At 43.7% G+C, this 25,478-nt stretch overlaps 1 protein-coding gene across 1 annotated transcript in view; it reads right to left on the bottom strand.

The window, feature by feature from the left end:
- LOC120659087 overlaps nucleotides 1–20,922 on the bottom strand; it is a 51,065-nt gene extending 30,143 nt beyond the window's left edge. Inside the window, exon 1 of the mRNA XM_039937148.1 lies at nucleotides 20,299–20,922. Coding sequence (XP_039793082.1) covers nucleotides 20,299–20,922 — 624 coding nt within the window. The remainder of the gene's footprint in view (nucleotides 1–20,298) is intronic.
- Nucleotides 20,923–25,478: the final 4,556 nt, after the last annotated feature.

Here is a 25,478-nt window from a genome sequence, read left to right as displayed (position 1 = left end):
CACTATTCGGCCGAACCTGTTTAGGGCTTGGTTAGTAACAGTGTCGTGCCATACTGGCCCACGGGCTGACCATGTGGCCCAAGCACAGCCCGATAGTGTGTTAGGCATGCCGTGCTGACCGTTGGCCCGAAATGGCTTTGTTAAGCCTGCCGTGCTCATGCTGGCCCATTAGCCCACCCTATCAAATACCCCCTTTTCAGCTTCAAATTTTACAAATATTTCAAATATCACAAAATATTGTTGTCGTCGGCCTTCAGTCCCTCAACGGAGCTGCAGCAGCTCGATGGAGGCTCCATTGGCTAGAAACCTACGGGAGTGAAGAGGACAAAGGGTCAGACAAGAAATAAGACAATGAAGAGAGACAGACATCTAGGGTTTTGGCGTACCTACACCGTCGGAGCACCGCAGTCCGGCCAACAGAGATGAAGAGGGCAACAACAAGCTAGGGTTGTGGCATAGATCCGTCGACCAGAGACAGGGGGAGGTGATAAGGTGGTGGTGTGCTCGGTGTAGATCCGCAGATCAGAAAGCAATGGAGAGGAATGAGAGTAGGAGACGGCCCACCGGCTCGCGCGTGGCACAACGTCTGGTTGCGTAGATCCGGAGAGTGGAGTGTTGGATGTGTGAGAACATAGGCCCGCAATGTAGATCTGGCGATCGGAGCGGGAGGAGATGGCGTGGGAGGCGCAGCGCTGGCCGGAGGTGTAGATACGCCAACCGGAGATGGGACAAAGGGCGGCCGGGAGAGGAATGGGAGTTGGGGGCGTGGGGGCGGAGGCGACCGCCAGAGAGATTGGAATGGGTGGGGGGGGTCGGAGATTACGGTTTGTGGGGGCAGCTGGGGGGGTTATATACAGGGGTAGTCGGCCCAGGTCGTCATGGGCTGATTTGGGCCAAGCGGGCCCATATCGAACCATAGTGCTACTTTGGGCAGGATCTAAATGGGTTGTGCCTGCCGGCCCGGCGTGCCGAGAAGCCAGCCTAGGCATGGCCTGAGGCCCGCACCACGATTAGGCCAGCCATGCCATACCTAGGCCGGGCAAAAAAAATTTGCTCCGGGCTAGCCCACGGGCCGCATGCTAAACGGCCAACTATACATGCGCGCCAGGAGCGCTATTAGTGCTCCATCTCCAACAGCAGGTGTCTTTCCTTTATTGGAAATTTTTTCCCCAACTTGTTTTTTGGAAAATTATAACATGTAGACAAGACTTTTACGCATAACTTTTTTTTACCCACAACTTTTAAAAGATAATTTTTTATCATAACTTTTACGATACACATTACTTTTATGCATAGTCTCTCCTAACAACTCTATGAAGAATGATTTTTTAGCATAACTTTTACAATATGTGCAATTATAATGCATAGTTTTTTCAAATAATTTCTGGAGGATACTTTTTTAGCACAACTTCTATAAAATTGTTATCTTTATTAGAAATGTTTCTTGCATATTTTTTTATGCACAAGTTCATCATACAAAGTACAATCATCAGTATATTTTTTAGTATGATATTTGGAAGGAGGGTGTGTCCATGTGTGGCTATGATGTGGTGGGCCACCTCTGCCAGGCCTGTTTACTGACGTGCTCTGCTGAGGTGCGAGCAGGGTAGGGCCTAGGCCCTAGTATATATATATATATAGACACCCACACACTCTCTAAAATAATTCTTAAATTCTAGTCTCTAACTTATTGTATTCTATATAGAGGGTCATCCTAAATATGATTTCTCCATGTATTATCGTGTCCGCACAACATTTTCCTTATACAGGATATCTGATCCTTTATTATCGTGTCCCCATGGCAGTTTCCTTATACAGGATATCCTTTATTATTGTGTTCCTACAACAGTTTCTTCAAAATGAATATTATATTGTTTGAACCATGACATATTAGGAAACATGACCCACAAATTTGAAGGTTGAAGGTCTAAGATTCGATTTTAAAATGGCAAGTATTTGGGATAGGGTGTGGCTTTTTGTTTCACATACCTAGAAGGGAGAGAGATGATTTAGGATGTTTCTATCTTGAGGGATTGGTTTTAGAGAACTTTTGGAAAGAGATATTCACTGAAATTCTAAATTTGTAATTAGAATAACTTTTAAGGTGTATCTTAGCGATGATCTAACATCATAAAATAAACTTTCCAATCTCATATTGCCTCTTGGGCTCAAATGGCCTACTCCTCTCACGACGGTCCAACTGGCACCAACCTCCAGGTCCCTGTTCTATCCATCATGATTCCACTCCCCCTTTCCTCGTGGCCGCTTCCTTTCCGCTTCTGGCCGGCGACAGCGAACTCTAGTGGCATGGCGGGTGACGACTGCCTGCGATGAGCTGCGAGCGGCCTGCGGCTCTGGGAGCTACGCAACGCACGGCGGCAGGCAAAAAAATTTTTGGCCTTTGAAAATATTGAATACCCAAATCTCAAATCCGATGCGAGGCGATGTATTGCACGGCGACAAAGGGGCGCCGCAGCTTCAGGTTGACGAGAATGCGGTGGCGTCCACCACCGCGCCGGACGTGGCACCGTGGTGGATGCAGGTGTCGACTGGGTGCGGGCAACGGTGAGTTGGGCGCCAGAACTTCAGGTTCCGCGGCATAGCCTGCTCTGTCAGTGTGTCTCCGTTGCTTCAGGGTAAAGTTACTGAGCAACTGCAACTTCATGCGTAATTTTTAGATTAAGACTTCCTATGTAATTGAGTTATTATCATCGGTGTATATAGTATATACTCAACTAGTGAGAAGTGAGAACTAAACAACATCATACATGCAAGGCACACAAATTGAAACGAAGAACAAGTGGCCCAGTTGCACAAGTTCCTAATGGAGAGCATAGGACTTCTGCTAGGTCCCAGCTGTTGTAGTTGTTTTTATTTATGCTCTTCTTCTTTATTAATGAAATGACACACAACTCTCCCAAGAATTGTAGAAAAAAAGTAAAGCATAGTACTTCACTACTTTCTAACTATTGGGATGCTTAACACCTTCATGCTACAGCTTTCCTCTGCTTGCCGTTGTAGTTCCAGATTTTCTCCTAGGTTGTATTATCTTCCCTACTGCATTCTATTTCAAGTCCTTTATTATCTTGTTTCACATGTGCATACAAGTTGCATTTTGTAGAATTTCAGGTGCTTCTGCGGTGATGCTGACAAAATTTCCTTTTCTTTCCGCACCCAGTTCTTAAGCGGTCTTTGGAATTGGACAGGAATATGTGTAACCCATAAGTCGAGCAACTGACAGGCACGTATCCAATGCCTAATAAGCTCCTCATCATGCCCTTGCAATAGCTTTCTCTTACTAGCTATCCCAGAAGTTCTATGTGCTCTCATGCTTGATCTCCGTGTGCTGATGCATGGCTTCTCAACATGAATGAGTGCAAAACCATGTTTAGACTTCCAAATAATTTGGTAAACCATCGCTTCGGCATTCTGGTGGAAGTAATCTATTGCCTTTGGCAGCATAATCTCTTGCAGCTGTTCCAAGGTAATGTTTATATGCAAGCAATGTTGCTCCTTGTGGACTATTGCCGCTATTTCAGAATTCCTATTCGCTGGTAGCATGTCCCCTAAAGAGCCATGGGGCACAATTATGATTCCTGCTTTCAGATATGAATAGTCTTGCATCGAAAGTATGTCTTTAGACAGTGAAGTCTTCTGATTGCTGCAAACAGACATTGAGACTTGACACTGCAAGTTAAAACTAATTACTGGTTCTTGCAAAACTTCTGATAATCCTGGCATATATAGGTTGTTAAAATGTCCAACCTCATGCTGGTCATGCTGCTTGCAACAAAATGGGTTTGGCTGAACCCACTGAGACATGAAGCTGCTGAATATGCCCCAGTGTTCCTTATGGTACGAATAAAAAGTTGGCCCCCATGAGAAGTCTTGAGTGGGCAGTTGAGAAAGTTCATTCCTAATATTTTCAAATGTACACTTGAAATGAGGGGCAAAAAACTGCAAGCACTTAATTGCGATCCCAAATATGTCTGTACTCTTCGAGAGTTGTACGGCCAAAGTAAATGAAATATTACCCTCTGGTGTACCATCATACTGGACAAATGTCAGGCCAACAGTGGTTCCGTACATTGAAGTACGAATCGGCACCAACCATAATTGATAGGATGGATACTTGTTTCCTCGAACGATTTTATGATGTAGTTCCTTGCCTGCAAAAAGGTTCTTGACAAGGGAGTCAAAGCGCATGTGGCAGCGTGGTGTGCCACCAAGCTCTATGAATTTCAGAAACTCACTAGCACCATCTGCATACCACTCAAATCTTTGAGCAATGGATCTGCTCACCTCATTATTGTTGCCATTAAGGACGGAGGAAACAAATGACTTTGTAGCATGCACAATACGGTTAGGAAGGGAGGAGTTCTTTACCTCCTGTTCCATTTGTTCATCTTCTAAGATTCTTTGCTTGCATTTGTGTAGCATGTCATCACACTCTTGAGCAGCACGCTTCAGCTTCCTACGCCAACGCAATAGGAACCGATGCACTATGCACCGGATGTTCCGATGCCTACGCAGAAAGCTGCTAACGGCTACAAACGGCTAGTTCGACTTGGAGGCATATATATATATATATATATATATATATATATGAGCTCCCCCGGCCATTTGAAGTTTGCTGGAGTTGTTGAACATCCCACACACACCCAAGAACATCTCCAAGCCATCCAAGAGCATAAAGATCAAATCATTAGTCCTTAGCACAAGCTTTGTGAGTGTTAGTGCAAGGTTAGCTCTTGAGTGAGTGATCAAGCAAGGTTTAGATCCTTGTGCTGTGGTCCTAGAGTGAACCATCCTTGTATCTTGGTGCGCCGGCCATCCTTGGAGCTTTGGTGGCTCGCCGGCAAGTCAACGACCCTCCGGCTTGGTGTTGAGCGGCATTGACGACATTGTGTGGGGGACAGAGACCCCTCCTTCATGGGCAATCTCCCTTAGTGAAGATCGGGATCAAGGTGACCGTGATTGTGTTCATGGAAGAGACTTGATTGCCGGGAAGCGAAACTCTTCGTGAGTGCTTCAACAACGTGGACGTAGGGGCGCCTTTGTGGCAATCCGAACCACGGGATAAATCCTCGTGTCGAGAGTTCGCTTTCTCTCATCCCTCCCATTAAGCTTCCGCATTTCATATTGCAACTTGTGTGCCTTTACTTTCTTAGTGTAGTATCTTGCTACGATTGGCTATAGGTTGCAAAACTCTTTTGGGATGAGGATTTCACACTAAGGTGAACCGTAGTTGCACATCTAGATAGCTTGATCTAGTTTAAGTTTTGTGCAAACTAGTTGGAGCCATAGGTTAAGGTTTTAATAGTGCCTAATTCACCCCATCCCCCCTCTTAGGCTAGAGTACCCGATCACTTTCAATTGGTATCAGAGCTAGGTTCTCACTTCTCTCATAAAGAAAGCCAATTCCATTGGCAAATTTGTGTTTACCGGCTCATTAGATCGGTAGGTTTCACCGCCTAGTGAGTTAGCTCTTAGTGGGAAAGGATGGATCCTTTTAGACCCGCTCCATGGTTCGACGGCACTGGCTTCCAACGATGGAAGGTGTTAATGCAAGCACATCTCCAAGCGACGGGACTAAATATTTGGAGAGTTGTGAGTGAAGGCATAAAAAATAATGGTCAACAAGAGAAGCAATATGATGTCACTGCAAAATACATAATTTTGTCCTCTCTTAGTGATAATGTGTTCAATTGTGTTTATTCTTGTGAAAATGCTAAAAAACTATGGCAAACTATCATCAAGAACTATGAGGGCACGGAGGATGTTGCCAATGAAAGATATCATGTTCTCATGGATAAGCTTAATAGCTTTAAGCAACTTGATGATGAGAATGCCGAATCTATGTACTCACGATTGAATACTCTTGTGAATGAGGTTAATTCCTTAGGTGTGAAGCAAATTGAAGATTTGGAACTCATTCGCAAGATCCTTCACTCACTCGAAAGGCCGGACTATGATTTGGTGACAACAATTCTATATGAAAAAGATCTCACCACAATGACACCAAATCAAGTCCTCAACAAGGTGATTGCCCATGAGCTTTGCAATGACATCAAGACAAAAACGCCATCTTCTTCACCAACACATAGTGCACTTGCATGCAAGCAACTCAAGAAGTTGAAGAAGATGGTAGCTCAAGTGATGAGGAAGAAGAGGATGCAAGAAGCTCCTCAAGTGATGATAAAGAGCCAATGCACCCCAACCTCTACAAGAAAGTAAAAAAGATGAACAAATTCTTGAATGAAATCAACTCAATGGGGTATATGGTCTTCCTCAAAGATGGGCCTCACCATCAACTCATGAAAGTTGAGAATAAGTTCAAGAAGAACAAGCAAAAGAAGGAGAAGAAGCCTAAGCATGAATCTTATGCCGTATTTGGTGAATGGGTAAGCGGTGGTGAAGAATCAAGTGCAAGTTCAAGTGATGAATCAAACAAGAAATTCACCACCCGCATGTGATCGTCATCCAACACTTGCTTTATGGCCAAAGGTATGGATAGCGATGTAAGTGATGATGACTCCGACTCTCCTTCAATTGATGAACTTCTTGACCTTGTTCCTGAGCACCAAAAAATCATTAAGAAGCAATCAAAAAAATTGAAAACCTTAATGCTCTCAATGATCTAAATGCTTCTCTTGCTACAAATTTTGAAAAATTGATGTGCAAATTCAAATTGCTTAGCACTGAGCATGGAGAGCTCAAATTAAAATTTGAGAGCATTAATGATACTGATGACTCTTTGGAAATGAAGCAAACTATCCCTTGTGCAATTCCTATCTCTAGGGTAGATGCTTCAACTTCTTGCATTGATTTAATCGATGATTCTTGCTCTAACCATTGTAATGAGAAATGCTATGAGAATGTTATTGTAGAATCATGTGATGATCTCATTGCCAAAGAAAATGATGAGCTCAAGCAAGAAGTGGAAAGACTCATGAAGGACTTGTATATATTGAAGGGCAAAGGCATAGAGAGCAATGTCCAACCTTCTCAAGATAACCGTGAAGACATGGCGAAGAAGCTTGAGAAGGGGTCCACCGTGACTTGGTCAAAGTGCCACAAAGAAGGCCACAAGTCCAACAAGTGCCCTCAACCAAGGAAGAAGCTTTTGGATGAGAAGAACAAGAAGAAGCTCACAATCAAGAGTTCTCTCATCTACACCAAGCCCAACTGAAGGAACAAAAGCAATTGCACCTCCTATGTGATAAAAAAGAAGACCAATGGCAAAGTGGTTGCTCACAAAGTTGGGAAGAAGAAAAAGAGTTGGAACCACTCCATTTGGCCGAGTGCACAACGCGCACCGGCGCGCCGTGGCCGCATCCACACCGCGGTCAAGGCCGCAGCTTGCCTTGACCCGGCCTGGGGTGGGCCGCTGGCCCTAGGCCCCACCTGTCAGCGCCTAATGGTGTGGGATCCGGGTGGATCTAGCAATTAGCTAAGGTTTTGTGATGTTTAGTATATCTGCAATTTTGCAAAATACATAGAAATTCGTGTATAACTTTGAAAAATGTGAAACTTGTTTTATTGGATTCCTATAGCTTAGATCTACTCAAGAAAATGTTGTTTTGCATGTCACTTTGCTGTAGATTTATCTTTAGTTTTATCTTGCAAAAGTGATTAAAATGCTTATTTATTTGTGTATTGCTCTAGAAATTCCAAACTAAATTTTGTTAGGTTCCTTGTGAAATGTTCTTTCTAGTGGTGCAACTTACTCATATGTTTCCTTGCTGTTTGTAGGGTTTTATCTCGATCTCGTGCTTGCTGTCCAAAATATGGTTTATTGCATAACTTTTTGATGGAAAGTGGAAAAATGGTGAAACTTGTTTTTTATAGCTTTCTTTCATGCCTAGTATTTATGATAATTTTCTTGGTTTTGTTTAGATAAGTTTGCAAGCCTTTTCTGATTTATTTTGTTTAGAGTAGCTGAAAATTGGCATATTCATGGTTAATTATAGGAAAATATCTTTGCTGCAAAACCAATTTTCATGGGTTCTTTGTAATGTACTCTGCATTCTCAAATTATTCCATAATTTATGTTTGTGGTGTAAGTTCATTTCTTAATTCTTGCATCGCATTCATGCATTTTAGTGACCGAACCGTCGAAGGTCGAACCCGTGGAGCCCGCCGAGTCCGTTGAGCCTGAACCCGGAGTTCCATTTCTAGTCAAGCCCGAAGTTAACTAAGGCAAGCAGCTAAGCATATTCCTTTCACCTATTTAATCTGATTTAGTTTAGCTATTCCACTTGGGTACTGATGGGCTATATATGTATAGTATGTATGTATTGCATTTTTGTACCTACTTTGATGCACTATCCTTCCTTGAATTGTTTAACCATGTCCCTGGCACATGTTAGTCAGTTAATAACTTAATTTGAATAGATGCTTAGCTCTGCTTAGAATACTCAACTAACTTACTAGAAAGAACAGCTGGAGTATCACATTTACCAGTTACCCTTGATCGCACTGGTTTGTTTTAGTGGTTAGTGAAGTGGTAGTATCGAGATTCGAGTGGAATGGTAGGGCCTAGAGAATGAAGTCATGGGCATAGTCTGCTTGGATCATTTAAGGACCGTACGTGGATGCCATCAGCCTTGAGCAACTTTCCGTGCTACCACATATCCAATATAATAGTACGGATGAGCCAATTACCTTCTTTGACTTGATCATTGAGGCCCGGTCCCAGATGCGTGGCCAACGGGCTATGTAGGGAGGCTTAGGGGTGTCCCCGGGTGGACTGAGGCGATGTGTAGGAAAGTTTAGAGGTGTCCCCGGTGGACCTAAGTTACTCCACGCGCAAGCTAGGCGTACCCTCAATGGTTAAGCCTTGTTGGGAACGGTTGACGTGAGTACCCCCTTGCCCGGCGTGATCGGCTGGGTGAGTCGCATGGTCCTCGCGTCGTGTGGGTAAAGTAGTACACCCTTGCAAGGTTATAATCAATTCGAATTGCCGCGCTCTCGGATATGAGCAAGCTCTTGGTTCGTCGAATTCTTCATAGAGAGTTTCGGTATTGTTGACTTTGAAGTCATGTCATATCGATGATCTATTGTATGTTATGTAATCTCTTAATCAACTAAAATTATTTGGGGTTGTGCAAGATTAATTAAGTTTGCTAGGTGATAGTCTAAACAGCTCATGCTTATGCAATAATCACTTAACCCTAAAGCTTTTTACTTGAGCCTTTGCATGATCCTTGTTTATTGAATCGTGTAAGTCTTGCGGAGTATCTTTGTACTCAAGTTGCTTCTAAACCTAGTTGCAGGTAAATCAGAAGTGGTGTTTGGCCACTTCTACCCCGCCGATCCAGGTGCGGGGGTGGAGTATGTCGTTGAGGCTGTGATGGTGTCCTTGAGCAAGACACCATTATCTTTTAGTATTTCTAGCGCAGCAGAACTCCATGAGAGCATGTAAATATAATAAACTTTAAGTTTTTGTATAATATGGCTTTCGTGAGCCCAAGGCTTGTAATGGAGGTTAGTTTGAACCTTCCTATGTTGAATTTGTAATTTTGAGTTTCGAACTCTGGTAATGTAAAACTCCTCTTTGTGGATTATTGACGATGTATTCTATTATAAATAGTATGTGCATATGTTGATTCTGGGTGTATGTTGGAACACATATCAGGACTACCGGATTTAACATTACTTTGGGTGAACGGCGTGTTTATTCGTGTCTCTAGATGTGGGGTAACACGTGGCACGCTCTCTGGTAACTGGCAAGCATGTGTTAACTATCATCTGGATGATAATGACTAGCGGTTCGCTTAAAATAGTATTAAATTGGGTGGTTCTCACAGAATTCAACGAAGCCTTGGCCTATGAAAGGCAAATGCTTGTGGAGGAAGCAAACAGATATTCTAAATTTAGTCATGGCATTTGTTTGACGGTTACAATGCTCCTGTTTAATTTACTGTCGTGCCATTCTTTGTAGCTGCATGCTTTTGCATGTGCTATCCTAATTGGTTTGCAACTAGTCTATCAATCCGTGCTTCCGCACGGGCTTATTAGAATTAATATAAAAATAAAATTAATAATTATAATTGTCTATCTCGCACTCTTTTCATCTATTAAATATTCTAACACATACTCTAAAATATATATATTCATTATTTAGTTATAATAGATTTTATTTTGTGCACCTCCGTATTTATTCAATATATATTTAGTTGAACTATTTGTTTGTGAATTGGTATTCTTATCTCTTACATCATACATGAATATATGGTGACATATATCGTGGTTAGTATTTTTATATAAATAATAAAATAAATAATATTAATAATGATAGAAATAGTAATTTTAAAATTTTATATTGGTGCATTTTAATATATTATTATAATTATATAATTTAGATTCATATTTATGAGTAATTTAACTTATAATAATAATGACATAATTGGATAATTTATATACAAATTTAGGGGGGTATTTGTATTATTTTTATAATGGCATAGGTGGGTAATTTACACAAAGATTAGGGGTTACTTTAGATTTTTTTATAATGACAGAGGTGGGTAATTTAGATACATGTTTAGGGGGTTACTTTAGTCTATTTTCATAATGGCAAATGTGTGTAATTTATTAGAAAAGATAACAAATCCAATGGTTATTATAATCAGAGTTGTTGGATTGATGGCTGAATGTTTCTAATTTTTGTGAGAATTTATATGATTTCTCTATTTTTTCAGAGTGTCCACATAGGATCCTAGGTGGCTTCATATGAAAGCTCTAAAAAACCTCCTATTAGTAATAGTAAGATACCTGCATATACTAGATTGCAGATACAAACTGCTAGATTTAAGCGTCATGGATGAGTCGGATCGCGTAGTCTCCTTTAATCGCATCATTGACTGAAACTACTCTGCTCTAATTCGAGCCTCTCTCGGTCTCTCCGAAGTCCCAGGGCAGAGGATTAGGAATTACCACGTCAGGTCGACTGGGCCTCCGCACCGCGGGAATGGGCGGCGCCTCAGCCCTCATCTCCGGCAGCTCGTCCTCCTCACTCTGCTCGCCCGGGCACCCTCGCCGCCGTTTCCTTGGTCCCTGGCGACATCCCCGGCGAGCTGCTCGTTTGCCAATTGCCAGGCAGTGTGGCGCTGGGCCGGGCCAGGGCGAACCAGGCTGAGTCGATTTAACTTTCTCTTGGCCCAGTTCAGCTAAAAGTAAAAAAGGACAGCCCAGTGTATATAGCTCCCGCTTGCGCAGAATCCAAGGAAGGGTTCGACCACTTGGGTACGAGGACAAGGACTTAACTCGTGACCTCATGGTCACAAGGCAGCAGCTTTCAAAAGTCAAAAGTGTTTACCAGTTCAGCTAAAAGTCAAAAGTGAAAACTGCGTGTACTCCAGCTTGCAAATCTACGATTGTAGTACAAACTTTCATAAACAAATCTTGAATCGGAACTTGCAGCTTGATGGGAACTCATGTGTCAGATCAGAAAACACATAAATGTACGAATTGAAGGTCACCATCGATGAACTTTGTAGATCAGAGATGAAGCCCAGTAAGCATTCAGCACGTGCAGGACAAGGTGCTTGCGAAATTGGCTGGCTGGCAATGCAAATCACTCAACCTTGGGGGCAGAAGGGTATTGGTCAGATCGGTGCTCAGTTCCCTGCTGGTCTACTTACTCACTGTACTAAAACCGCCAAAAAAATTCATCAAGAGTTTCGACAAGGTCCGACGCTGTTTTCTGTGGGCAGGACATCAGCAACTTCATGGTGGCAAATGCAAAGTGAGCTGGGCAAGACTGCAGCGTCCGATTAAGCGTGGCGGGCTGGGGGATCACGAACCTGGAATTCTTCAGCCGTGCTCTCAGGTTACGGTGGCTTTGGTTTCAGTGGAAGTATTCGGACATGCCATGGGTAGGCATGGAGCTGTCAGTCGATGAGGTAGACATCACGCTCTTCGCGACCGCCACACGCGTCACTGTCAACAATGGCAGAACAACAAGTTTCTGGTGGTCCAGCTGGCTGGACGGAAACACTCCAGCCTTGCTTTTTCCGCTGCTTTTCAAACATAGCAAAAGGAAAAACAGAACGGTGGCTGAAGCTCTTTCAGAGGAACAATGGATAAGAGTTGTCTCTTATGATCTGGCTGTGCCACTTTTAGATGAGTTTGTCCATCTTTGGGATTTGATCGAGGATGTCCTTTTTCAGTGCGGGCAATACGTAGGCAGACACTATAACTTGGACAAGAACTGAATCAAGGGAGTACACACTGTAGGGAAACGGGTAGGCTACGCTAGCATCACTACCGCATAAACCCAAGATACTTGCGAGTAGAAGATCATAGATCGTTACCACTAAACGCGCAGCGCAGCGGAAGAAGTCGCGCGTCGATGTAGAGGAAGTAGTCGATCACGTCCCACGAACCGAGCTCCTCGTACTTGATCCCAGCAGCCGATCAGCGCAGCAGTCGCAGCAGCGCCTCCACGGAGTCCACACGTACAGGGATGAAACGCCGGGCGTAGGTGTGCTAGCACTGCACGCACGGCAAGGGCGGCGGCCGAGAGAGAGGGAGGGGCGGCGGCTAGGGAGGTGGCGCCGCTAGTTCATCTCCCCCCTAGCCCCTCCCTCATATATATAGGGCGTACTAATGGGCTTCTATCTCATAGGCCCATTAGTAACCATAATCCCTCTTGGATCAATATCCACTTGGGCCTTTAAACCGTATTGTGATGATGGGCTCTTGGGCATATCACCAACAATCTCCCACTTGCACTAGAGACAATCATACATGCAAGCTTTCCAACATTCCAAACCCCTTAAGTGTGTGACCCGTTAGGTTCATGTGTAGGTGGTCGTGATCGGAAATCATTTCCGAATCACAAGTCAATAGCGGCACCTAGCAGGGCATAGTGACTCACAAATACACATAAAGATCATATCGGCCGAACCATAGATATACTCATACACCGATCCCTTTGCCACACGATATCAGTCAAGCTCAAAGCGAGATGCGTGCCACCTTTGTGATAGCTCGACCATTCTCTCGATCTAATAGTGGATTCTATTCATAACTAACCTTTAGTCATCATGATTAACTCTTTAATCACTTTGGCATGGCCATGCACTTTCAAATCCAACTATCTCGAGGGGCCCAGAGATATCTCTCCCGTTATCTAGGAGGGGCAAATTCCATCTTGATCCGCTCACATCCCATTCCATGTTTCATGACATACCTGTAAGCTGCTTTTGTAACTACCCAGTCACGGAGTAGCGTTTAGCAGCCCCAAGATGCACCACTACACACAGTGAGAAACAATGGCGATCTCAGGTCTAAGGATTCAGTAGGTATAACACTCAAGAACAACTGATGGCACATACAAAATAACAATCCCAACATTGTCTTTGAGTGGGTCAATCCAACACCATGTTCACCAACATGTGTCCACATCATTAATTCGATATCTCCATATCCATGATCCGTGAAACATGATCATCAATTAATGCATGTGCTAGTCTCAACGTCGTTGTTGTCCCACACAACGACATAAACTAGGGAAAATTTAGAATCATATCATTTTCAACAAAGAGTTTCACGAACAAGTCACATACTTGATAATCAATGTAAAATAATCATCCATGGAACAAATAACAATTATTTATCATTACATAAACATACTCATGACACAAAATCCCCCACGCACACTAGAATCACTGATGTAAGTATCTAATACCCATAGATCTCATGTGCGCCTCATGCTTTGGTTGTGGGAGAGGCTTCGTCAACGGATCAGCAACGTTTGAATCCGTGTGCACCTTGCAAACCTTCACATCACCTCTCTCAACAAAGTTACGGATGAGGTGATACTTCCGCAGTATATGTCTGGACTTCTTAGTTGTTCTAGGCTCCTTTGCTAGTGCAACGACACCACTATTATCACAATAGAGGTCCACTGGACTGGACGCACTAGGAACAACACCCAAGTCAGAAACAAACTTTCTGATCCAAACAGCTTCTTTTGCAGCTTCGGAAGCTGCAATATACTCGGCCTCTGTCGTCGAATCAGCCACCGTATCTTGCTTGGAACTCTTCCAGCTCACTGCCCCACCATTGAGGCAGAAAACAAAACCGGATTGCGATTTGGAGTCATCTTTGTCTGTTTGAAAACTAGCATCGGTGTAACCCTTTACAAGGAGCTCATCTTCGCCTCCAAATATTAGGAACATATCCTTAGTTCTTCTCAAGTACTTAAGGATACTCTTTACAATTGTCCAGTGAGGTTCACCGAAATCTGACTGATACCTGCTCGTAACACTTAGAGCAAAGGAAACATCTGGGCGCGTGCAAAGCATAGCATACATGATCGACCCTATGGCTGAAGCATAAGGAATCGTACTCATCCTCTTTTGCTCATCAGGTGTCGTAGCACACTGACTCTTGCTTAGAGTAATGCCATGTGACATTGGCAAGAAACTTTTCTTGGAATCTTGCATATTGAACCGATTCAATATCTTGTCAATGTACGTGTCTTGGCTCAATCCAATTAGCCTTTTTGATCTATCTCTATAGATCCTAATACCCAGAATATAAGCCGCCTCTCCTAAATCCTTCATCGAAAAACTCTTTTTCAATGAGGTTTTAACGGCTTCAAGCATTGGAATATCATTTCCGATCAGTAATATGTCATCCACATATAGGACCAGAAACACAAGTGCGCTCCCACTAGCCTTTTTGTAAACACAAGGCTCATCTTCATTCTTGATGAAGCCAAACCCTTTGACTACTTCATCAAAACGAATATTCCAACTCCGAGATGCTTGCTTCAATCCATAGATGGACCTCTGAAGCTTACATATTTTCCCAGCATTTTTAGGATCGACAAAACCTTCAGGCTGTGTCATATACACATTCTCACTTAGATGTCCATTAAGGAAAGCGGTTTTGACATCCATTTGCCATATCTCATAGTCATAATATGCGGCAATTGCTAGGAGAATCCGAACAGACTTTAGCATTGCGACGGGCGAAAAGGTTTCCTCATAGTCAACACCTTGAATTTGTCGGAAACCTTTCGCCACCAATCGTGCCTTATAGATGTGAACATTTCCATCCATGTCTAATTTTTTCTTAAAAATCCACTTACAGTCGACAGGTCTTACACTGTCAATCTGATCGACCAAGTTCCAAACTTGATTATCATGCATGGATTTTAACTCGGATTCCATGGCTTCAAGCCATTTGTCGGAGTCGGGTCCCATCATTGCTTCTTTGTAGGTCAAGGGCTCATCATTTTCCATCAATAATACATGGCGCTCCTCCGTAATAAGGAGGTTGAGCTTGTCAGTAGCGCGACGTGCCCTTATAGACCTTCGTGGGGCTGGTGCCTCAACTACGGGTTGTGCAACATCTTGCACATCCCGTGGATCTTCAGTGGGTGCTGAAACAGTTTCGGGTGTTTCCTGAATTTCTTCAAGTTGCACCTTGCTCCCACTAAATCCTTTTGAGAGAAACTCTTTTTCTAAGAAAACACCATTGCGAGCGACAAACACTTTGCCTTCCGCCTTATTGTAAAAATAATATCCTTTGGTTTCCCTAGGATACCCCACAAAGAAACATTTGTCTGACTTTGGAGTGAGCTTATCTGACATCAAACGTTTGACATAAGCCTCACATCCCCAAACTTCGAGAAAAGATAATCCGGGACGCTTCCCAGTCTATATCTCATATGTTGTCTTCTCAACAGACTTACTTGGAACCCTATTCAGTGTGAACGCAGCAGTTTCAAGAGCATAACCCCAAAATGACAATGGAAGATCAGCTTGGCTCATCATGGACCTAACCATGTCCAACAAGGTTCGGTTCCTCCGTTCGGATACCCCATTCCATTGAGGCGTTCCGGGCGGAGTTAGCTGCGGAATAATTCCACATTGCTTCAAATGATCACCAAATTCAAGGCTCAAATATTCTCCTCCACGATCAGATCGCAGAAATTTAATTGTCTTGCCTAATTGATTTTGTACTTCATTCTGAAATTCTTTGAACTTTTCAAACGATTCAGACTTGTGCCTCATTAAGTAGATATAGCCATATCTACTAAAGTCATCAGTGAAAGTAATGAAGTACTGAAAACCACCTCTGGCTATTGAGCTCATTGGTCCACATACATCGGTATGTACAAGTCCCAACAAGTCACTTGCCCTCTCACTCTGACCAGTGAAAGGCGCTTTGGTCATCTTTCCAAGCAAACAAGACTCACATGTGTCAAATGATTCAAAATCAAATGAGCTTAACAATCCATCTTTATGGAGTTGTTCAATGCGTTTCTCATTTATATGACCTAAGCGACAATGCCAAATAAAAGTGGGATTCAAATCATTTGGTCTAAGCCTCTTAGTATTAATGTTACAGACAGATTTATCCTCAAGATCAAGAACATATAATCCATTCACCAATGGACAATGAGCATAAAAAATACCATTGCAAAAGATAGAACAACGTTTGTTCTCAATTACAATCTTAAAATCACCAACTTCTTCCAAACATGAAGAAGAAATAATGTTCTTGCTCAAAGCAGGAATGCAATAACAATTATTTAATTCCAAAACTAATCCGGAGGGTAGAGACAAGTGGTAGGTGCCGACCGCCAACACTGCAACCTTTGCGCCATTGCCGACCCGAACGTCCAACTCGCCTCTTGCAAATCTTCTAGTCTCACTTAGACCCTGCAACGATTTGCAAGTGTGAATCATCGATCCAGTATCAAATACCCATGATTCACTAGAAGATAATGCAATATTTATTTCTATAACATTTATACCTGAAGTGGAAGTCTCACTTCCCTTCTTCTTCTTCTTTTCTTCCAAGTACTTCTTGCAGTTCCTAGACCAATGTCCCTTTTCATGACAGTGGAAGCATTCATCTTCAGAAGTAGGGCCAGATTTGGCCTTAGGTGCTGGCTTTAGCTTAGAGCCCGAGGACTCACCACCGGAACTCTTTTCCTTGCCTTTACCTTTGGGATTAGGAGGCGTCCAACGCTTCCTCTTTTTGTTCCCCTTCTGAATCATCATCACATGATTGGGATTCTTCTTAATGCTCTCCTCTGCTGTTTTTAGCATCCCATGCAACTCACTCAATGTTTTATCCAAGCCATTCATCTGAAAGTTCATGATAAAAGGCTCATAGCTCGCCGGGAGCGACTGGAGAATAACATCAGTAGCCAAGTCTTGGTGAAGTTCAGAACCAAGTCTATCCAAAGTCTCAATGTAACCAATCATTTTGATCACATGAGGACTGACTGGGCTACCTTCTGCCAGCTTGCACGCAAACAAGGACTTTGAGATATTGAACCTCTCAGTCCTGGCTTGGTTCTGAAACATCCCACGCAGCCCCTCGATCATGGTATGAGCATCCGCATGCTCATACTGCTTCTGCAGATCAGGGGACATGGTGGCGAGCATCAGACAGCTGACATCAAGTGAGTCATTGCAGTGCTTCTCATAAGCTCTGCGATCAGCAGCAGTTGCATTGTCAGGGAGATCATCAGGATATGGCTGCTCAAGAACATACTCCTTTTTCTCTTGCCTGAGAACAATTCTCAGGTTGCGGTACCAATCAATAAAGTTTGTTCCATTCAACTTTTCTTTCTCAAGAACAGAACGCAAATTGAAAGCGGAATTGTTACTGGCAGACATGATCTACAACATTAAAGTAAAGCAAGATTTCAGCACTAAGTTTATGTAAAGACTTTCATTAACTGATTTAACAAAAGACAACCTACTATATCAAAGTCATCTTCCCTCTAATGACATATAGTGGTTCAAGATCCATAATCACTAAAATTCTAGTGAGCTTTAGCATCACGGCTAGAAAAGTAGTGATACAGGTAAGTAACAAATTACTAATCACATCTCTATGCGACTCTTGTTTGTTGGGTGGCATCCAATGCCCCGGCCCCAACCCTATGCCTTAAAGCCCAAAACTGTTTTGATAGCTTTGCTGAGTAAACCAATACTATACTTGTGAATGTCCGACATCCACCCTATACAAAAGTGATAGCTGAGGGTACTCTACTTTGGTAAACCTACCATACAACGATCAAAATTTATAGGTGCAGCTATTGGTAAAAGGCATCAAAAACTCAAACTTTTCTGAGGGAAGCTATTCTATCATGATTAAAGCATCCACCATATGTAAAAGCATGAAAGAATAGTATGACAGGAAAATAAACATCATAGGCATATAATCATATTATATTGTGAATAGTATGGCCTCTTGCATCACAATAGGCTCCATCGTCATGGCTCCAAGGTGACCTCCATTGCCATCCGTCCTGTCTTGTGGTGATCATCATCGCCATCATGATTGAAACCTCCATGAAAAGATACTAAGCTACTACATCTAATAGCTAGTGAAATAATTACATGAGGATTCAAACATCACAAGTCGACACGCAGGTCGTTATACAATAATGGTGCAACCTCAACCCGGTTGTGTTAACTTGCGACACGCAGGCTGCACAAATCATCACATACATCATCACATGACATTGAGGCCATACCATTCACATCACACCCTGCAAAAACAAGTTAGGCGTACGACGTGTTCTACCAAAGTAGCGCTTGGGAAGCCGCTACAGCGAGAAAGCAACGGCGGTCCCGCTGCCCTGAAAACCTCATGGAATTACACAGATCGCATCTATGGAATCCCTATGAAAATCTCATCAGAGTGATCGCATCACCTCAAATCCGAGCCATTCATAATGCCTCAATTTTCACTAGGTCAATCACCTTGACCGTGCAAACTTTGCACTTGAGAAGACTGCATCTACACATGACCTTGATCTGTTGGTTCAATCTGCTGACTATGCACACAGTTAGTCCCGATGGTGATTCCAGCCGGTAGGGACATATCGTATGCATAACAGAGAAAGAACACAAACTAATCTTTTGTCACATGCCGCGCAATCAACTCGCTCCAGTTTTAACCCCTTATGACCAATTGATCTAATCAAACCGTGCAAAAGTAATAGATCCAATCTACTACAACAACATATCACCTATATGCAAAAGATCCAGACCAAAAACTACGCAAGATGGCTCTGGTACCACTGTAGGGAAACGGGTAGGCTACGCTAGCATCACTACCACATAAACCCAAGATACTTGCGAGTAGAAGATCATAGATCGTTACCACTAGACGCACAGCGCAGCGGAAGAAGTCGCGCGTCGATGTAGAGGAAGTAGTCGATCACGTCCCACGAACCGAGCTCCTCGTACTTGATCCCAGCAGCCGATCAGCGCAGCAGTCGCAGCAGCGCCTCCACGGAGTCCACACGTACAGGGATGAAACGCCGGGCGTCGGTGTGCTAGCACCGCACGCACGGCAAGGGCGGCGGCCGAGAGAGAGGGAGGGGCGGCGGCTAGGGAGGTGGCGCCGCTAGTTCATCTCCCCCTAGCCCCTCCCTCATATATATAGGGCGTACTAATGGGCTTCTATCTCATAGGCCCATTAGTAACCCTAATCCCTCTTGGATCAATATCCACTTGGGCCTTTAAACCGTATTGTGATGATGGGCTCTTGGGCATATCACCAACACACACTACACAGCAAGATCAGCGTATGATATGCAGTTCGAAGGTGGGCTGCTTTCTCAATTCCCAAAGATGGTCTGCAAAGTATGGGCGCCATCGAGATGCAATTTTTTCATGTGGCTTATACTGCAGAACAGGGTGTGGACTGCTGACCGTCTCCTTGGCTGTGTTTAGTTGCAAAAAGATGCGAAAAGTGTTTGCGAAAAGCACTGTAGCACGTTTCGTTTGTATGTAGTAAATATTGTCCTACCATAGGCTAACTAGGCTCAAAAGATTCGTCTCGCAACATATATCAAAACTATGCAATTAGTTTTTTTATTTAACTACATTTAGTACTCTATGCATGGGTCATTTGCTATATTTAATGTTTTAATGTGATTTCGATGTGACGGAAAGTTTGGAAAATTTGGAGGAGTTGGGGGAACTAAACACAACCCTTCTCAGAGAATGGCCGAATTGCTACTTCTGCCAGTTATTCTAAGAAACCTTGAGACGGCCATACACCTCATAGATTGCCCTGTCTCACGCTCCGTCTGGGCTGAGATCAGCATATGGGGCCACAGTCCTGGTTTCAACCCGGCTTCTTGGACAACGACAGGTGACCTTTTGTAAAGAGATAGCGAGAGGGGGAAAACACCACACACCCATTGTGGGGGGGTGACCTTTCATATATATAGCCGAGACGGCTTGACGCAGAGGTGCAGGCTGCCGTCGTGGAGGCAGTAAGGGCAGTGTTGGAGGCGACCTTGTTGTCGTTGGCGAGGCAAAGTTCCTTCAGGCGAAGCATGTTCACTGCCTCGGTGAAGGTCGGTAGTGGCCTCGTGTTGGCGATGATGTCGGCGGTGTTGGCGAGGCGTGGGTTGATGCCGTTCAGCAGGTTGAGCACCAGTTGGCGATCCAAGATGGGGTGGCCGACGTCGCGAAGAGCGTCGGCAGTCTGCTTCAGCTGCGAGGCGTAAGCCTCGATGGGAAGGTCACCCTGAGACAAGGAGGAGAACTCCTGGTTCAAGATGACGGCGCGCGGCTCCTGGTTCGCCTGGAACAGATCACGGATAGCCGTGTAGAGAGCACGGGCGGTCTGATCTGGCGCCATGGCGAGGTCAAGAACCCCATCGGAGACGGAGCCGTACATCCAGCTGCGCACACAAGCGTCCGGCTGATTCCAGGTGGGATCAGTCGGACGGGACGTGATGGTGCCGTCGATGTGTCCTAGAAGGTCGAACTTGCCGCACATGGCGGTGAAGAAGACGTTCCACTTGTTGTAGTTTGGCAGCCGGAGGTCGAGCTTGATGGGGATGTGGGTCTTGATGTTGACGGAGGCGTACGGGTTGATGAAGACCGGGAGGACGGAGTCAGAGGAGCCGAGCATCGTGCCGGTGCCGGAGCTAGGGCTGGACGCCGATGAGGTGGACGAATCCGTTGATATGGCGCCGGATCAGATTGATCGGCGCTAGGGGCGGCGCGGCCAGGGAAGCGGCGCGGCCAGGGAAGCGGCGCGGCCAGGGAAGCGGCGCGACCTAGGGCGGCGCGGCCAGGGAGGCGGCACCTGGGGCGGCGCAGCCAGGGAGGCGGCGCGGCCGGGTGGGGTGGTGGCCGTGAGGGCCGGGTGGCGGCGCACGGAAATTAGGGCAGCGGAGGGGTTGGGAGCCAGGGAATTAGGGCCCGGACTCTTGATACCATGTAAAGAGATATCGAGAGGGGAAAACACCACACACCCATTGTGGGGGGTGACCTTTCATATATATAGTCGAGACGGCATGATGTACAAGTAAGAGTCAAGTATACATATCTCTAATACCTTTCCTCCTAGTTCTTCGACCTGGTAGGGAGCTCCACAAGCCTGGAGGCAAGAGGGGGCCGTTCGCTAGCAATCCTGGTGGCGTGGGCAATCTGGTGCGAGCTTAACCGAAGAGTTTTTTATGACGCCACAAAGACAGCGACCAGGGTCATTGAAGAAATCAAGGAAACGGCCAGGCTCTAGGCCTCGGCGGGGGCCAAACACCTGGCACTTCTGGTTGACACAACATCTAGGGAGTAATCAATGTAATTTTTCTTTGTTCTTCCTTGTTGTGAGGCTATTCCGATGCCTCATCCTGAGTTCTCTTGCTCAGGAAAATCTCGTCACCTCTGGTGCCTATACTGCTCTTCTACTTATTAGTTAAAGCCGGGAATCTAACCCATATCTGCCATGATGAAAATAGAATAAAGTGACACCCTAAACATGTATCTAAATTACCCACCCCTGCCATTATAAAAAAATCTAAAGCAACCCCCTAATCTTTATGTAAATTACCCACCTATGTCATTATAAAAATTGCAAATAACCCCCTAATTTGCATATAAATTATCCAATTATGTCATTATTAAAAGTTAAAATAACTCCTAAATCTAAACTCTAAATTATATAGTTAAAATAAAATATTAAAGTATGCCAATACAAAATTCCAAATTACTATTTCTATACTTATTAATATAATATGTATGTTATTATTTATATAAAACACTACCCACGATATGTGTTATCGTATATTCAAGTATGATGGAAAAGATAAGAATACTAGGTCCCAAACAAATGGTCCAATTAAATATATCAAACATACATGGAGGTGTGATACAAAATAAAATCTATTGCAACTAGATAATGATAAATATGTATTTTAGAGCACTTGTTAGAATATTTAATAGATGAAAGAGGGAAATATAGACAATTATAATTATTAGTTATAAACTTTATTTTATATAGGTAAACATACACGTGCATTGCTAAGGACAAAGTTGGTATTACCGGATACGTACAGGTGTCTGTACATTATTTTGTATAGGGATCTACATGATCGAGTCGTGAATGGAGGGCTATGGTCCAACTCGCATACGAGTTGGACTAAGGTCCACCTGTTAATGACATAAGATGGACCAAATAAAAAATTTAGATGAAACATCTGCTCACTTTAAAAATTATAGTATAGATTAGTTCTAATTATTAGCTCGTGTGGAAGCATAGGTTGATAGGCTAGTCATCCTGAATTTCAGTTAACGTGGAAACGCCTTAATGGTACAGCATATCCACAGGGACCGGTTCAACTAAATTTGATCGCTTACTGCTGCATAAATTATTTGGGGGAAGCTACTGCTTCTACGATAGCTCCACTTCAAGTCGCTTTCGGTAGGTCCAACTTTGTCAAATGGAAAACTGGCCAGGATTTGAGAGGGGAGAAAAAGAAGACAAGTCGATAGAATGAGTTAAATAGTGAGACACTAGAAAGGCCCGTGATTTTGCTACGCGGGGCCGTATCCCACGTCGTAGTGTTGTGGCTGGATGTGAATTTTAGTTGATGCATGTAGTAGTAGTTTTTTTAAGCAGTATAGTTAAGATAAATTTTTCGTTTTGTTATTTCTGCATAGGTGTTATATGGTCTGCAGCCGGCTGTTGCACTTGGCATATATTTTGAGCATTCTATTATTGTGACTCTATTGTTTAAGAAGTATATTATTTTGGGTATCAAAATTGAGTTATAACATTTGTTGTTGTATTTATTGTGGTGAAAAAAGTGATAAAATAATTTATTAGAAAGGGCGGAGCACAATTAGTCAGAAACTTAATGTATTTGTGAAATCATGTTGCAATTAATGGATGTGTTATTTATTTAAGAAAGTAGTGGTTATATTAAAATATGACGCGTTATTATGGAGGTCGCATGAGAAGTCATAAAAGAATGGTGGTATGATATTATAATTTTAGCAAAATAATATGTTATGTTGAACGAATTGCAAATACGATTTGAATTTACAAAACTTTGCTATATAGTAAAGTTGTAGATTTTGAAATTTCAGACAACTTTTGTGTTGATCCTTTTTTATTCGAAGACGTTTCGGTGTCCAAATTATAGGTACAACGAATCACATGTAACCGTTTGTGCTAACTAATTGCGAAAGCGTTTTGAATTTTAAAATTTATTCTATAATAAAGTTTTAGTTTTCAAATTCTTGATCATATTCTATATTGAGCAACTTTTGATTCCAAAGCATTTTGTTGTTCAAATTGTACGTATAATATTGCTCTGCAGAAGTAACAGATGGAACGAGTTGTGGTTTGATTTAATTAAAATTCAAGGGTTTTTCTAAAAAAATCTAAGAGAGAACCATGATGGAGGGTTGTTTTTATGAATATATAAGGTTTTCTTCGTAAATTTCCTGAAACCTGTACTGTTGGACTACGTGTTGATTTCAAGAAAAGTTCAGGAATTTTCCACAAAATTTCCCGAGAGAGGAGGTCGAACCGCGGACGGGTTGATGAAGACCGGGAGGACGGAGTCAGAGGAGCCGAGCGTCGTGCCGATGCCGGAGCTAGGGCTGGACGCCGACGAGGTGGACGGATCCGTCGATATGGCGCCGGATCAGATTGATCGGCGCTAGGGGCGGCGTGGCCAGAGAAGCGGCGCGGCATAAGGGCAGCGCGGCCAAGGGGTGGCGCGACCTAGGGCGGCGCGGCCAGGGAGGCGGCACCTGGGGCGGCGCAGCCAGGGAGGCGGTGCGGCCGGGTGGGGTGGTGGCCGTGCGGGCCGGGTGGCGGCGCACGGAAATTAGGGCAGCGGAGGGGTTGGGAGCCAGGGAATTAGGGCCCGGATTCTTGATACCATGTAAAGAGATATCGAGAGGGGCAAAACACCACACACCCATTGTGGGGGGTGACCTTTCATATATATAGCCGAGACGGCTTGATGTACAAGTATACATATCTCTAATACCTTTCCTCCTAGTTCTTCGACCTGGTAGGGAGCTCCACAAGCCTGGAGGCAAGAGGGGGCCGTTCGCTAGCAATCCTGGTGGCGTGGGCAATCTGGTGCGAGCTTAACCGAAGAGTTTTTTATGACGCCACAAAGACAGCGACCAGGGTCATTGAAGAAATCAAGGAAACGGCCAGGCTCTAGGCCTCGGCGGGGGCCAAACACCTGGCACTTCTGGTTGACACAACATCTAGGGAGTAATCAATGTAATTTTTCTTTGTTCTTCCTTGTTGTGAGGCTATTCCGATGCCTCATCCTGAGTTCTCTTGCTCAGGAAAATCTCGTCACCTCTGGTGCCTATACTGCTCTTCTACTTATTAGTTAAAGCCGGGAATCTGTCCAGTAAGCAATTGGGAATAACATGAGAGACTATATATAGTGTCCTCTTTGATTTTAACAGCTCATGCTCAAATTTTGCATGGATAAACGGAAATGAATCATTGATATCATGCCCCAACTTCGAAAAGGAGTAATACGAGATGCCGATATACATATGTGGTAGTAACAAGATCATTTACATTTGTTTTATTCTATATATTATCTAAAAGAAAGCAAAACCATGTAATACCCGGCATACGAGAAAAACAACAGCACCATATGAAACACACATTAAGCATCCTCATGATGTTATAGCTTTAATCTTATTTTGTCTGCAGTTTTTAATAGTAGCTTTAACATTTAAATTGTTCCATAGAACATTCCAATTACATTCTTCTATTACTCCCTGTTTCTCCTGTCAATCTATGTTAACATGATTTAGAATTTCAGGTGCTGCTTTGGCGCTGCTAAGTGCCCTTTCCTGTTCTTTCTGCATCCAGTTCATAAGCAAACTTTGCAGCCAAACTGGCACATATATGCCCCCCATAAGTCGAGCAAGTGAGAGACCATACGCGTCCGACTCCGAAGCTCCTGATCATGTCCTTGAAATGCTCTAGTTTTTCTAGCCCCCAAAAAAGTTCTCCGTATTCTCATGTTTGTTCTACGTGTTCCCATGCTTGCCTTCTCAACCTGCATGAGTGCAGAGCCATGTTTAGACTTCCAAATCATTTGGTAGATCGCCACATCGGAATTTTGGCAGAAGTAATCTATTGCCTTTGGAAGCATGATCTCCTCTACTTGTTCCAAAGTAATGTCTGTATGC

This window comes from Panicum virgatum, chromosome 2N (assembly GCF_016808335.1).
Source record: "Panicum virgatum strain AP13 chromosome 2N, P.virgatum_v5, whole genome shotgun sequence".
Taxonomy (NCBI): Eukaryota; Viridiplantae; Streptophyta; class Magnoliopsida; order Poales; family Poaceae; genus Panicum; species Panicum virgatum.
Note: the sequence above shows the minus strand (reverse complement) of the source record. Positions and strands in the feature narration are given on the sequence as shown.